This window comes from Hylaeus anthracinus, unplaced genomic scaffold (assembly GCF_026225885.1).
Source record: "Hylaeus anthracinus isolate JK02 unplaced genomic scaffold, UHH_iyHylAnth1.0_haploid 3, whole genome shotgun sequence".
In the NCBI taxonomy this organism is placed as follows: domain Eukaryota; kingdom Metazoa; phylum Arthropoda; class Insecta; order Hymenoptera; family Colletidae; genus Hylaeus; species Hylaeus anthracinus.
This window is the reverse complement of record NW_026535284.1, coordinates 6,519,779-6,534,644: the sequence shown is the minus strand read 5'-3', so window position 1 is coordinate 6,534,644 and position 14,866 is coordinate 6,519,779. Positions and strand designations below refer to the sequence as shown.

The 14,866-nt window shown below is 37.5% G+C and overlaps 1 protein-coding gene across 1 annotated transcript in view; it reads left to right on the top strand.

Annotated features, from left to right (window-relative positions):
• The window catches only part of LOC128893749 (fez family zinc finger protein erm-like), a 317,960-nt gene that overhangs the window by 293,883 nt on the left and 9,211 nt on the right, over window positions 1–14,866 (top strand). Inside the window, exon 8 of the mRNA XM_054154957.1 lies at window positions 13,215–13,518. Coding sequence (XP_054010932.1) covers window positions 13,215–13,518 — 304 coding nt within the window. The remainder of the gene's footprint in view (window positions 1–13,214; window positions 13,519–14,866) is intronic.

Sequence of the window (14,866 nt, the reverse complement as noted above, 5' to 3'; positions counted from 1 at the left end):
GAGGTGTTAATGTTCCTGCCAAATAATTTTTATAAAATTAATTCCATGTTTTAGTTATCCTTAGTTTTAATTTATTTTGAAGGTCAACAAACTTTATTCCGAAGGTGTGGTGCTAACACTCCTGCCAAATAATTTTATAAAATTAATTCTATATTTTAGCTACCCCCAGTTTCAAATAAAATCCTTTCCATTTGCTTATTACGATTATAATCACGTTTAACAAGCCCTCTATAAAACTAATTAAATTCAACGCAAATTTTTGTATAGTATTGTACTCTCGCATGTGGAATTACCCTTCCATTTGTCAATTGTCTCGCAAATTACGTCACGAAACGACGTCTCAGTCTGCGCCCATGCAGAGAATAGGGTACTTTGGATCCATTTGCAGGGAATTATTGAATAATGGTAGGAGAAATGACGTATAACGAAAGAAAGCGATAATACAACGTTGAAATACGGGGATTTAAAGAGACTCGTTCATGAGAATTTCACGGAACGATACTTGCTCGCCTGGTTGGCTCGCTAAAGGCATAATATACATTTCTTCGCGAGAATCGAGAAAGAAAAGCATTAAAGAAACGTGAACGCGCGGTATTGTGGAGCGCTGAATCGGAATCTCATAAAATGAAAAGTGGAAAGTGATGATTGGCGCCACGAGTAGTGCTCGGTGCAACGATCGTGCTACTCGCGGAATAATTTTAACGCGATTAGAGAGCAGAATAAACGTCAACGTTGTAGCCAAATTTTTATACAACACCATGGATACGTTACAATTTTGTACTGAATTATTTAACCACATTTTTAGATATTCTTGAAATATAATAAATGCTGCTTAAGTTTATAAAAATTTCCTGGCATGGAAGTATAATAAGAAACTTTATGAAAACAATTTACCTACATGTTTCACCTGTTCGTTCGTGTAATATTACACTAAATTTCCTAATAAATAGAACTTTAATTTAAATACATTGCATTAAAGCAACTCGAATTTTGGTAACTTGTACATTTGCAACAAATTTTGTTTAATTTTTGGTAAAAGTTTTGTACCGCAGGAAATTTGAATGGCTCGAATTTCTAAGCTAACAGAACGAACCGAAGCGAGTCTACAAGCTTGTAATTATGTTCGTAATCCATTATAATCTGTTCATAAAATATTGAAAGCTTAAAATCATTCGAGCGATTGTAGCTGCCGCTTCAACTCGTAATCCTTACGGGGAACGATAAATATATATTATTCGAAAATTTTCTAAGAGGATTACTGCCGTCTGTTAAATTATATTACGATTTTAGTGTCATAAAATATTCAGCGTGTCGCTATCGACATGAAACTGAAATTACGTGTTACAGATTGGAAAATTATTTTCACTAATGCTCACCTGTATCAATTTATCGCAATAATTTTATGGAAATAATACTTAATCAAACAATTATAGAAATATCAAAATGAATATTGCTTAAATATAACGTATTTAAAGATTTCGAACTCCTTCAGTAGCGAATGTATGGTTAGTCCTACATAAAACATAATAAAAATAATCTAGAGGTGATTGAGCTCGCAGAAATCAATATCAATGATATAATGATGTTGATACAAATATATTAAAAAATGATGCACACTTAAATATGTCATGTCCATTTGGTAAAAATATTTCTTATTTCCAAAATAGATTCTTATTAAATTATTGTCCACAGTGCTTGCGATTTAATAAATCGATACTTTAACGTATTGTCTAGGGTTTCTCAGCAATTTAACAAAATACTAATCCTCGCTGCTGTTATTCTTTATTTGTTCCCCGACAAGAAACGTTTTCAATTTACCAAAGTTCGAAAATTTGTCTTTGTGCCCGCATCGAAATCGTCGCAATCCTCTTTTGTGCTCCGGTTCCCTCTGGTACGTGCAATGGATTCGGCTCGAACGGGACAGTATTTCTCTTTTCTTCGACCTTTCTTAGCCGTCGCCTTCGTTTTATGTACATACGTATTTCACTCGATGGGGTCAGCCGACACTACGTTCAATGCGAGCTGACGAACAGCGCCAGGAATTACTTTCGTTTCATCTCTGGCTTCCCCGAGCCTTTTTTCAAATTCAATGTCCCGCCAATTGTTCCTTTTCGATTTCCTTTCCCAGTCAGCCCTCGCCTCGTCCACGAGAAGCTCTCCAGACTCGCCCCCGTCGCATCCTCGAATAAAAATTCGATAGAAAATCGTTTGGCACTATTCCCACTTCGAAAGATTTTTTTCTAGATAGAAGAGGTTACTAATTTTGGTAAAAAAATTGGAGAAAGTTAAAAGTTTATGATCATTTATGCTACTTGTTATATTGCAGCAATCTTAAGTAATTGGTAGCCATTTAATTTATTATACAGTTTTTAATAATTTCGATTTGGTTCTTCTTAGTAATTATTCAGTTAGTAAAATTATATTTTAACTTAGAATCTGAAAACTAAAAATTGTTCATTTAATTAAATTAAAAATTATAGTTATTTTAATTTGAACGCTCTCGTCAAGAAGATTGAGAATGTCTGGAATTCAGTTCTGTCATAGAAATAATGTCTAAAATTTTCTTTTCACAGTAAAAAATCTTCTCCTTGGTTCCCAAGTCTTCCAAATGTAAAATTAAATATCCTTCCTCGTTAATAAAAAATTCAAATCATTATTTAAATGTCAACTCTATCTTAGCTAATCATTCGTTTACTTTCGATATACATAATAGGAGGATCCAATGGTTTGTCGATCATTTTTTCAGTTAAATTCGAATCGTGTTTAGAAACGTTGCCCTTTGTCCGAAAGGAGTTTCCATTTGGCCTGTGTCCATAAAATTTCTTGGTCGGTTAGTTGGAAACTCGTTTTCAAGAAAGCATATGCCGGGATTCGAGTAAACGATGTGGACGACTTTATCCGATCAGCGAAAAAGTCCTTGGCCTGTTTCCTGTTTTTATTGAAATCCTTTTAACCTCGGATACCTCGAAGAGACGGGACTTAAGTACCCAACTCCGTATGTACTGGGGACTGGAGTCGTAAAGAATTGTGTTTCCTCCCCCGATTCCTTTTAAACTTCACCGCTCGTATCGCGACCTCGCTATTTCAGCTTAAAAATGGCGGAAACCGAGCTCGGCGATAACATTTCCGAATTCTATTTCCTGCTGACAAACTCGTTGCTGAGGTTACGAATTAATTTATCGGAGATAATTGGAAGCTTTAGTATCACAAGCATTATAAATTAGAATAACATTACGTCTAATTATTTAAAATTAATAGTACATTAATATTGAAGATTGTAATTATACAAGTCTGGCATATTGAACCAGCTGTAAATTATTTCAGATATTTTATAAATACAAAATAATTACTGGCTAATAATTATATTAAAAATTGTGGAATTACGAAGCAATTTCAACGAATTTATATCTATCGATACTCAGTGTTTCATGTGAGATTAATTTAGTACTACCACTATCCACTATCCACTTGTGATAGAAATACATAAACATAAGAATATTTATTCTCAGCTTTCCGAGTGAAATAATTATTATAATTTCTTGAGTTCCTTCAATTTTTATTTAAGTTTGTATTTTTCTGTTCAGAGAACATTTTTATCCTCTTTTCTGCATCCAGCATCTAAGAAACAACGAACTTTAGATTTTCCTTACAGTATTCGTTAAAATATTTTTTATTCAGTACGAATACGTTGCTTCCACGAATGCCGGGTATTGGTAAATTTAATAAGGGAACGGAAATGTATTTAATTAATATAAATGTCCCCTTTTCCGCTCATTGCAGTCCATTACGCGCGAAAGCAGCGAATAATTGGTCTTCGAGAATCTCACTGTAAATTCTGCATGAAGTATAATTTGTGCTCGCGGAGCTGAAAATTCTCATAAGTTCTGTTCACCAAAGGGAAAAAATTGCATCTCACGGCGCAGTCGGCCGCCTTACGTTTGCCTTCCAGAATGTTTTATGTAACGAATGTAATAACTGTCGTCTCTGAAATACTTCTTTGAAGTTCTTTACCTTTTAAGTATTTAGCAGAGAATTTTCTTCGAGCGGTAAGACGATAAGGGGCGCTGTTATATGAAAAAAGTCCACCCAACTGATTGAGGGACAAGATGAATCTCTAGTTTCTCGCGATGTTCAGCACATCTTTCACATTTCTTGTAAATTATATATATTGTACACATTTATTACACTTTTAATCGAATTAAACAAGATTCTAATATTTATGACAGGTTAAGTTGTATGTTTTGGTTATTATAGAAATTGTAGGATTAAAATATAATCAATAAATCAACTATTATAATGATTCTCTCATCCTACTAACCAAATCTACATTTAAAAAATAAAATAAATATTGGAATATTTTTAAACTATATCTCTTACTACAAATCTAACGAAAATTATGTAAATGATAGGAAAGAATGGTATCATGAAAAAGTCCACATTTTGATACAATGATCTCAAGCGGAAACCTAAAAAGTATAAATTGATACGAAGTAAATCATATTATAGTGTGAATATTCTTAGGCAAATTCATGCTAAAGCCGAGATAGTTATATGATATTCAGTTATGGTGCTCCGCTAGTAACTCGAACATCAAAATTCTGCAAGGATTTCAGCTTGTAACAATGAAACTCAACCGTGGATCGTTTAATTCAAGAACTATTACCTTTCATGCTTATCAAGCCACTAAGGACAAACTCGCTCCGAAGTTAATATACCCTAAAGATGATCTGTGCATTCTGAAATGACGTGATCCCTCGTATCTACTGCAGAACTGCAGAACAGACATAATCGTTTAACTTTCAAATATATTCTGTATAAATTAATAGCAAATGAATTCTCGTTTAGCCACAATCGTAATTAATATTTCAAGTGTTTAGTATAATCTTAATTCTCTAGGACAGTGGTATCCATTAGCTACAGTTTATTTATCAAAATTTCGTACATAATGAAAATTATATTATGTTTTTATTAATTAAAGTCGTTAAATACGACCCTACAAATTATTGCGTACATAAATTTGAAAGAGTATACATTGAGTTTAATCTATAAATAAAAATCTCTTTTTCCCTCTCCTTTAAAGATAGACAGCGACATTCTGTCGACGTATCCATTTTGTAAAGATAGGAAAAAACTTGCGGATGCTTTTCTTTCAAAGAGTAACGCAATTAATCCATTTATACCTTCTGGCTGCCACTGGAACCATTAATGACGTTTCCATGAAACTAGAATCCCAGGCAACAGGAAAACCGTTACGATAACTATCTCCAGACAAATAAATATGATTAAGGCAATGATTCATCGCTCCGGCGGGAAGTTTGACGGTTGATCAGGAAACAAAAGTATCGCTCCATGATCGAACGTAATTTAATTCTGTTTGTACAGAGTAATAAGCGCCGAATTGCAACTTCCATCGGTATTTTCTGATTACGAGATCGACGAGATTTTGATAAGATTGGCAATACAGTTCAAAATATACCAATATGTATTAAAGTTTTTACAAAAAAAAAATATACATGTCGAATTGAGTAACCTCCTCCTTTTTGAAGTCGTTTAAAAAGTGTATATACTGTATACTACTGTCAGGTATCTTTTATGGGAATCGAGGAAATGTCTTTCCTTTACCAATTTTGTATTAGTAGATTGTTTCTTGGCGATGTACATTCCATTAATTCATGTGTAATTATTTAGCGAAAAAGGAAACGTAGCAATTAGAATATAATATATTGTCAATGTGTAATAAATAGCTTCAGTGTATTTATTTTCTTGTTTTCTATTGATTGTATGTTATTGAATTCTACCAATTTTTTAAAAATAATTATTTCTTTACACCTAAACAGAACCTGAACAGAACCTCTTACAACAAGTTCTAAAACAGTTATGAATAAAATAAACAATTGCGTGAAAGTTGCTAACGAAAATCAAAGGAACCGCACCTTTTTAATTGTGTAATTTCTATTTAGAGAAACTAGTTTTCCTACAATATATTTGCAAACAGCTACGATTTTTTCGTACACGCTTTTTCGCACAACGAACGTGAAAATACAACCGAAAGGAAAATGGTTTCATGGCGAAAAGATGGTTTCTTTATTTTGATTACAGGTCACGAGCCACTATTCTCTCCTCCTTCGTTTCCGTCCTATTCTCGACAAGTGACACGGTTTCCCGTGAATTTCTCGGGTTCTTATTATCAAAAAAAAAATAAGAAAAAATTCCAACAGGCTTCCCTTGATTCAACTTTAGGCAATGGTAGCAGCGGAGAGGAAAGAAAAAGTCCCGGAGTACTTAACCTGTTTCCTGTTATCTCTTGCTAGCCTCTTATTTCGCGGACGCCACATAGAATTTGCACGGAATTCGTTGTTCCGCGCAGGAGTAATTAAGCAGACAAAAAAAAAAATATCGAAGAAAAGACAACGAAAAAAAAAAACGACAACATCGAAGGCACTTCCTTTCTCGGGCAGTAAGCTGAGTTCCCGCGATTATTATCCTTTGGACATTTTTTATTGTCTGGAATATTCACTGCCGCGCTGTTGCCCCTCAACGGAAAGAAGTTCGCGGCGAACCGATTCACTGTGAATTTTCTACAGTGAGTTTCAAGCTTGCTGAATTGGCCAAGTTCATCTGGGGCTCGTGTACTTAGATCTGACGTTCGGCAACGGGACTCTTTTCTATGAGGGTTATTAATTGACATTCTTTTAGGGATTTTGTTTGTAATTTCAGGGGCCCTTCGGTGTTTAAATCGTTTATTTATGTGTACAGTATAATTTTCTTTATATATATATATATATAAAGAAATTAATTAAATTAAAACATTTTTAATATTATTTTTAAATAACGGGCCTGCGCAATAAAAGAAACTCTAACAGGAAGAATTTTCTTCCCTTACAAAAGAAAAGTCATATATATATATGTTTTAATTTAATTTTAAAGAGAATCAAATTTGATATAAAAAAGCTAAACGAGTTGTTCCTGTATATTTTATAACAAGGACAGAATCAAATAAAATCTCGTCATTCTCATCTACTTCGATCTACACACCCCCATCCTTTTCACTTACCCCAAAGCAATTATTTAAAAACCCGTGTACCTCCTTTCATTCCTCGCAAAACATTCTCAAAATAGCTCAAATCCCACACTCAAAAATCTTCAGCATACCCAGTGATCAGTCTCGATCGATTAAAACAATCGCCAAAATTAATACGCAGTCACGAACGACGTCAGCAGCGCCAGCGATTCCCTCTCCCCCTCCATCCCTAAATCGAAGAGAGAAGTTCGCAGAGAATGGGGCTCGGCGTTTAATTGAAATCGAAAAAAAGACGCCCGAAGCGCAACATCCTGCTCCGATTCTCCTAGGAGCACCCTCCTCAGGTCCGGCGGCTCAGTCGACCTAACCCCCGAGACCCATCGTCCCTTTAGCCTTCACCCCTTTTTTTTTTGCCGGGTTCCACGGAGCCGGAGCGGGCCGCCATTGTAAGTTCCTCGGCGTATCTCTGTTATCGAAGTAAATCCACGTAGTCCCTGCCCTCCCCAGGCTCGAACGGCGACGCTGCTCCTCGAAATAAGGAAGGACGAAAGGAAGCGCTTATACCTCGAGAGGTATTCTCTTCGAGGGCTCTGGAAGAGCCAGGCTATATATATATATATATACATGTATATACCTCTCCCTCGCACTCTCTTGATATATATACACAGCGAGAAAGAGGGAGGGAGAGGTGTACGGGGAGGGTTGGTCGCGTCTCTTCGTCCAAAAGGGATTTGCGACAACTTCGGGACAGGGGTGGAAGGTACGGGAAGAAGAAGGGTGGCTGGATTCAGAAAGAGTCGTTGGCGATGCAGCCGGCGGGGCAGTTTCGTCGTTTCTTCGGTCTTCCGCTTGTAAAGAGGCTTGCTTTCCCACCTCGATATCGCCGATATCCTCTTTGTTCCTGGGCTTCCTTCTCGTCCGCTTCGCATTAAGGATGCTCTGACCCCGTGAAATGAAAGAAAATAGACCGGAGCAAACGGCCTCGACGTCGTTGCCCGTAGACTCCTTTTCCAACGACCCAACCCGACCCCGGGAAATTAATGGAGAGTTGATAATTGGCGAGAATTTAATCTTGGACTTTGACGGCACCCGGGGCCTCGAAAATGGGGTGAACGTGGAGAATACGGTGAGAAGTGGGGCGAGGGTTGGGGAAATTTTCTTTTGAGATAGTTTGACCTTTGACGTTTCGAAAAGTCGTCATCTTTAGTGCGGTGAATGACTGATGGATCCTTTTTTAGATCACTTATTTTAATTCAAATATTTATACTTAGTATCTGGGATAGAAGGGGAAGTGAATTCCCTGTCGGTAATGTACAGGACTTGTCGATAAGACTCGATAATGTAGAATAATCGGTTGGCAAAACAGGTTGCAGCGTAGGTAGTACAGAACACTCTGTTGGTATGATCATAGTTTAGTTCATCACTTTTAGACGAACTAAAAAATACTGTCATGTTGTGTTTTCGTACCAAAACAGTAAAGTTGTTCTTTATTAACTGGTAAACATTTTCATTTCTCTCCTTGGCAATGGGTATTTGACTTGTAGAGTACTTGTTGGTAAAACTAGATTGGGTAGCATTCAGTTGATAAGGTAAATCACTCTACAGATAGAGTAGATCACTCTTGCTAAAGTGAAACGTTTATTTCAATTTTATTCTTAGCACCTTCATCAGTAATAACATTAATAAATCTAAATTTCCATAAAAGTTTCTTTTCGTTCCTCTAGTTTCAAATTTGTAAATTTTCCTTCTTTAAAACACGTTCCCGAGCAAACTCAGGGATTCTTTTCAGAAGAAGGCTCTTCTCTTTGCTCTTTCCTTCTTACTTGGTATGCAAAACGCACCGTGCATACAAGAACGCTCGATTTGAATCGTTCAATTTTTGATGTTCCAAAGAACCAGAAAAAGAACAGGGGGTTTCCCTAGCACCGAGCAATGTAAATTTTCTCATTAAAGAATTTGTTTTCGAAACCGTCATTTATGCAGCTCCGTTATAAGGCTCGAGTCAATCCAGTCGATTCCATTTCTGAAATGTATATTTAGAGCAGGTTCTTTGAAGGACCCATCACCATTAAAAGAAAAAGGGAACCGAGAAATCCTCGACTCCTTTGTTTCTCTTTCAACAACGAAGCTTTCTTTTCTCGCTTCGACGTCTTCAATACGGTCTTTGTTTGTGCCATTTTCCTACCCCCAACCCCTACCCCTACGCTGCGTTAAAAACGCTTTGTTGCGGATTCAAGGAGAGAGGGTGAGTGAAATGAAAGAAATTATTGAGGTATACTTTCCACTCTCGACGCTGTTAGTTTTTATCAAGAAAATTCTAAGACCAAGCAAAAGTTATCGATAACAAGTCCTAGATGAGAATTCATCATCCACTGACGTACCTTAAAACATTTACGGAGTATCCTTTCTTTGACATATTGCATTCGATCGTTACTTTATTAAAGGGGTAGCTTGATATTTCAAGCAGAAAACTATGATGCCTTTATGATTTTCTTCAAAAATATGCACTGACCATATTTACTTGAATAATTTTTTAACGGTGTATATAATGTTAAAGTAAACGCTAAAATTGCCATCCTAATTCTTTATGCTATTATATAAACCTCAGCAAAACATAGAAGTGTTTAAATATTTTACTCTATTCGACATAAACAGTTTTTGGTAAAACAGAAAATAAAATTCTATTTCAGGAGAATTTTAAAAGAAAACTAGCTAGTGATAACTACCCCTTAAATTGCGAACAGTTACTTACTCGTAAGCAAATTACGAAATAAATCAGACACTTCCTCCCAGACTTTCTTAAAGCAGCCATTTATTTCCTCATCTTTTAGCGTTGGGAACGCGACTCACAAGTGGAACGATCGATGTCGCGTCTCAGAAGGACTCCAAACATAAGGAATGTGTTCTGTTGGTGATGTAGAACATTCTGTCGATAATATAGTACGTTCTGTTGGCAATGTAGAACACTCTATCGATAAATTCTTTGACTGACTACAGTTCTACAATACCGGACCTCACAGACAGTTTTCCACATTATCTACACAGTAGTAAATACTAAATTCTTTTTTGTCCAAAATCTTTGTCTAATAGATTCTTTGTCAAAAATTGAAGGAACTTGTTGCTCCTACATACTTTTTCATCTACCTAAAGACTAAATGTAATTCACAGGTGTGTAGATCAATGCCTCTCTCGTCCCATAATTACACTAGACGCTCCACGAAGATTATACACGGCAAAGTCGAACAAATTAGCTTTCACAAATTAAACCTTGCCCTCCCTCGTCCCTCTCGGTCTTCCATCGACGACGAAGTTCGCCTACGGATAGAATTTACAGGAATTCGCTCCGTATATCGATGGTCTATAAAACTTGGCCCGATAGAGGATACCCCTACGACTTCTGGAAAATTTACTGGACACGATGTCCTTCGCCGCTCCACTCCAGGATACTTCTTAGTGGGATCCACAGGAGGATCCCTTTCCCGCTAGGAAGATACGAGCGTGGACATTGTTCGAGACCTCGTTAAAGTTTCAGAATACGAGGGAAAGGGTAGCCCGTTCGTTCCACGAGCCGAGGAAGTTTCACGGAGGAAAACCGGAATACGTTAATGCGATGGTTTTCATCGACGGACGGGATTGTATTTTTTAACATGCTGCCGAGTTTTCTTCGGTTCGACATGATAATTACACGAGTGAGACCGCGGGCTTTTGTGGCTTTCTCAGGGACGTGCTCGAGGATTCTTTCATTGAATTACTAAGAGGACTCTGAAAGACTTCTTTTCGATGCTGAGAAGTCCATATTTTGTTTTCAAACAATTCCTGGTTGGTCAAAGTGAGCTGTATTAATTTGCACATATTTAGGTCAATAAGGAATGTATTTTCATTTGGCCAGTTTAATTGCTGATTACATGAATTGTGTACTTTCGAATAGTATCATGTATTACTAAAATGTACGTTTAACACATTTCTTGATGCCGAGGTATTGTTTTTGATATGCTAACAGTTTCCACAGCAACATTTTCCAAATCAATAAATAAAGACTTATATTACACTAAAGTGACAACGATGAAAAATGTTCTGATAATCCACAAATCATTTTCTCTATTTTCTATTTCTATGTCCGCAGCAAACGTACCCTAAGAGACATCGTTTAGGACCCTCGTCCATTACTAGAATCGAAGTAGCCTGGCGTTACAGGCTCACTTACGGCCTGTTTTATCCGCGCTAAATCTCGGATCTCGATTATAGTTACGAGTATAGACCAAACGGCGTTCGCGCTTAACGATGTCGTTTCCACCGTGTAACTCATTGCAGGATTAATGCAATTACTGTGAGGGCGAGAGAGGGGGGGGGGAGGGAGACAGATCAACGTATCAGACACTTCTCAAGGGCAATAAAGGTACCCTTCTTATTCGTTGATTAGACCCCATCGCCAACTTGTTGCACTTTCCGCTCGTCTCTGCTCCCTTTCTTCTTCTTTTTTTCATTCTCGATGGGCGTTTGCCGAGAATGTCGTGAAAACGACACGCAGTCCGCGATAATGGTTAACTTGGCCACGGTTGATGAACGTTTACGGCCACCTTCGCACGTTTATTCCGTGTCTGTTTCATGGAACGTGTCACGAGCGCGATTCAAATGACTTCCTTGGGTTTTAGTTGGAAAATTTATGAGACAGGAGCCAGACAGGTTGACAGGATAAATATACTCTAGCTGACGTTCCTCGCCGTTTGTTAACAACACCTTTTTATGTAGTTATTTAGTTTGAACATCAGTGTTTTTTATTTACAAATGAATGTATCGGATTTAATAGTTTTCTTTACTCGCCGTAGAATTATTTGAGACCCGTTGTTAAGAATGTAGAAGTCTGTCGATAACACAGGACGCTCTGTAGGTCGATAAATCAGGTCCATCTTTTGATAACGTAGAACGATCCATCGGTAATTTCTTCGATCAATTAGAGTTCTACGTTACCAAGCCTCACTGACGTTGCCTACACAATACTGTACCTCATCGACTACAATCTGTTATTTGTAATACATAGTTAAGATTCTTTCATGATAAATTTTTGATTATTATATTCTTCAATTATGTCACGATTGCAATAATGTATTGGTTCGAAATTTAAGCAACTCGTTGCTTCAGTGTACGTTTGTTATCTGCCTCCTGACATTAAACGTTTTTCCGACTATAACGACGCGTGGGTTGAGGTATTCTTCTGGGATCGCACCGAGCTCTTCGAAGAAGGTCCAAGAGCGCGTTAAGTGTACGTTTCGCTCTCGTCGATGGCATTACACCGGATATGGAGCAAATGGGGTGGAGTGAGAAGTCTTTAGCCGTGGAAACGGTCGTAAGGCTGTCACGCTGGGGATGAACTTAGATGTGCCTCGCAGATAGGAAGCGGAATGTGCCTGTCGCTGTACGGGATTTCTGGGCTAGAGAAGATCCTCTATATAGATAGCCACATAATTGGGTCGACATAATTTTCTGCGTTCGACACGGGGACCGAGTGATCAGATTCCTGGCATTTTCCGTCCCTTGATGATAGATTAGAAAATGGTATCGCGATGTTGCACGCTGAGAAGATGGATTCCTTCGGTCCGGAAGCTTCATATTAATTTACTTCTTATTCATTATTTTATATATTTTAACAATTTACACAATGTTATGGCTTTTATAAAAATTTATGAAAGTATAACTGTTAGATTAGTGAGGATTTGTCGATGAAAATAAGACATAACACGACCCCAATCGGACTACTTGCAATTAAATGTATTGTGTGAAGAATGAAAAACCCGACATAGGTCAAGAACATTGCATGGTACCACAATTATTATCAAATATGAACGGTATTGAGCTTTTTACGTTCTCTTGTAGCCCTAAAGAAACCTGATTGGAATGATAGACCTAATACGATTCATACGTCATGAGTCTGATCCTTTATTCTGGCAACAATACGTGAATAACTAAAAGTATTAAAAAAATGGCCATGTTTGGGCTTATTTTCATCGAAAAATCGTCACCAAACCATCTATAATAATCTGAAAAACCATTAAAATATATAAAAATACAAGAGCTTTTGAATTAATCTTCCTAAATATAATGTTAATCATTCGTTCCACGTTTCCACTCTGGTACTATAATAAATCTCTGACGACTACCACAGCATGGGTCTTAGCAGACGGTTTCTCTGTTACAGGAACGGACACATGCTGACGCATCGGAACAAGAAGCCGTACGAGTGCAAAGCGGAAGGATGCGGCAAGTCGTACTGCGACGCGAGAAGTTTAAGGAGGCACACGGAGAACCACCACGCTGGTAGCAAGGTAAACGAAAGCGTCAGTCCTAGCAGTCCCACAACCGGTCCCCATACTCCGAACACGCCAGGAAGCAATCCCAGCACACCTAGCACACCTGGTGCGACATCGACGCCAAATGGCCACGGACATCCAGCCTTGAAGCAACTGCTCGCCACTGAGCCCACGCAGGCGCAGCAGCAAAAGGTAAGTCACTGAAATTGTGGCAATTTTAACTACGATTATTATTACGATTATTATTAAACAATATTAGTGTCAACGTTATTCAAGTTAAACAGCAATCCTTTAAAAATGGAATGGAATTTCCACAAGAAATATATCGAATATAATTTTAGTATTAATATCACTTCCATACAATTTTAATACAAATTGACACAAGTAAGGGTAAAAGCAAAGGTTTCCTTAAATGGACCTGCTGGATTTTGTTTCATGTTACCAAGCAATCTTGATGGACACTCTTTTCACATTAAATTATAATCATTTGCACTCTTATTTAAAATTAAAGACTTTTATGCATTCCATACCATTTGCACTTAATTAAAACAAAAAATCCTAAAGCCTGGGTCCACAATAATTAGCATTCGATGACGGGGAAACGAGGAGTAGTCGCGTTTTTGTAATCGTCAGATATTAGAAACCGATCGTAAGGAATTCCCTCGAGCGCGATACGCCGTCATCGGCAGAACGTCCATCGCAGTAATTTGATCCAAAAGCTTGCCATGGTTCACTCGATATGTCGTGACACCGTTTTGTCGAAATTGCCCTGATATTGGTTCGTCTAAGATAGGTTTAAAGGCTTACAGCACAACCTGCCGGATGAGTCAACGCCGGATCGGAAGATCCAGCGACGGTAAGAGGATTACGTGGATCTTTGGCGATCGTCGAGTATGTTACGCAACCTCTAACTGCGCCCTCATTAATTTTTATACGTCACTCGCAGTCTTCAATTTGTCGTGGCCCCGATCGAGCTGGCTCGATAACAGGATTCCAGGAATTATACTTGTTCCCCGCGAGAGGCCACCTTCAGGATTACGGTTATTGCTGGTAATTCTTTAATAACGTCGTTTCGGATGCTACTCGATTGATCCGCTTGCGGTAATTATACGAAATCCAAGGGAATTTAGTGTAATATTAAATAATGTTCTCTGTCGATTCACCAGGCCACAAAGTGAAGGGATTCTTGAAACGATCTTTGGGATTTTGTTTTTTATAAACAAAGTACGCGTGTTAATCGTGGTGGACAATCTTTCACGTTTGAAAATATGACACATGTCACATCATTTTTGTTTTACAAACAAACAAGATATAAAGCACTTCTTGGAAATCTTTTATTCAGTCTCAGAATATAGTAATCAATGACGAAGTTCTTTTGCTCTTTCATAAAAATTTGTACGAGTAATATTTTAATTTGTTGATACTAACGTGCCAATTTTGCAACGTCTGATATTTAATGCAATTGTCAATGCATAACCGGTAACCACTGCTGACTGAGTTTCATCAAACTCTCACTACAGCCGCGGCTGGGCTGATTATT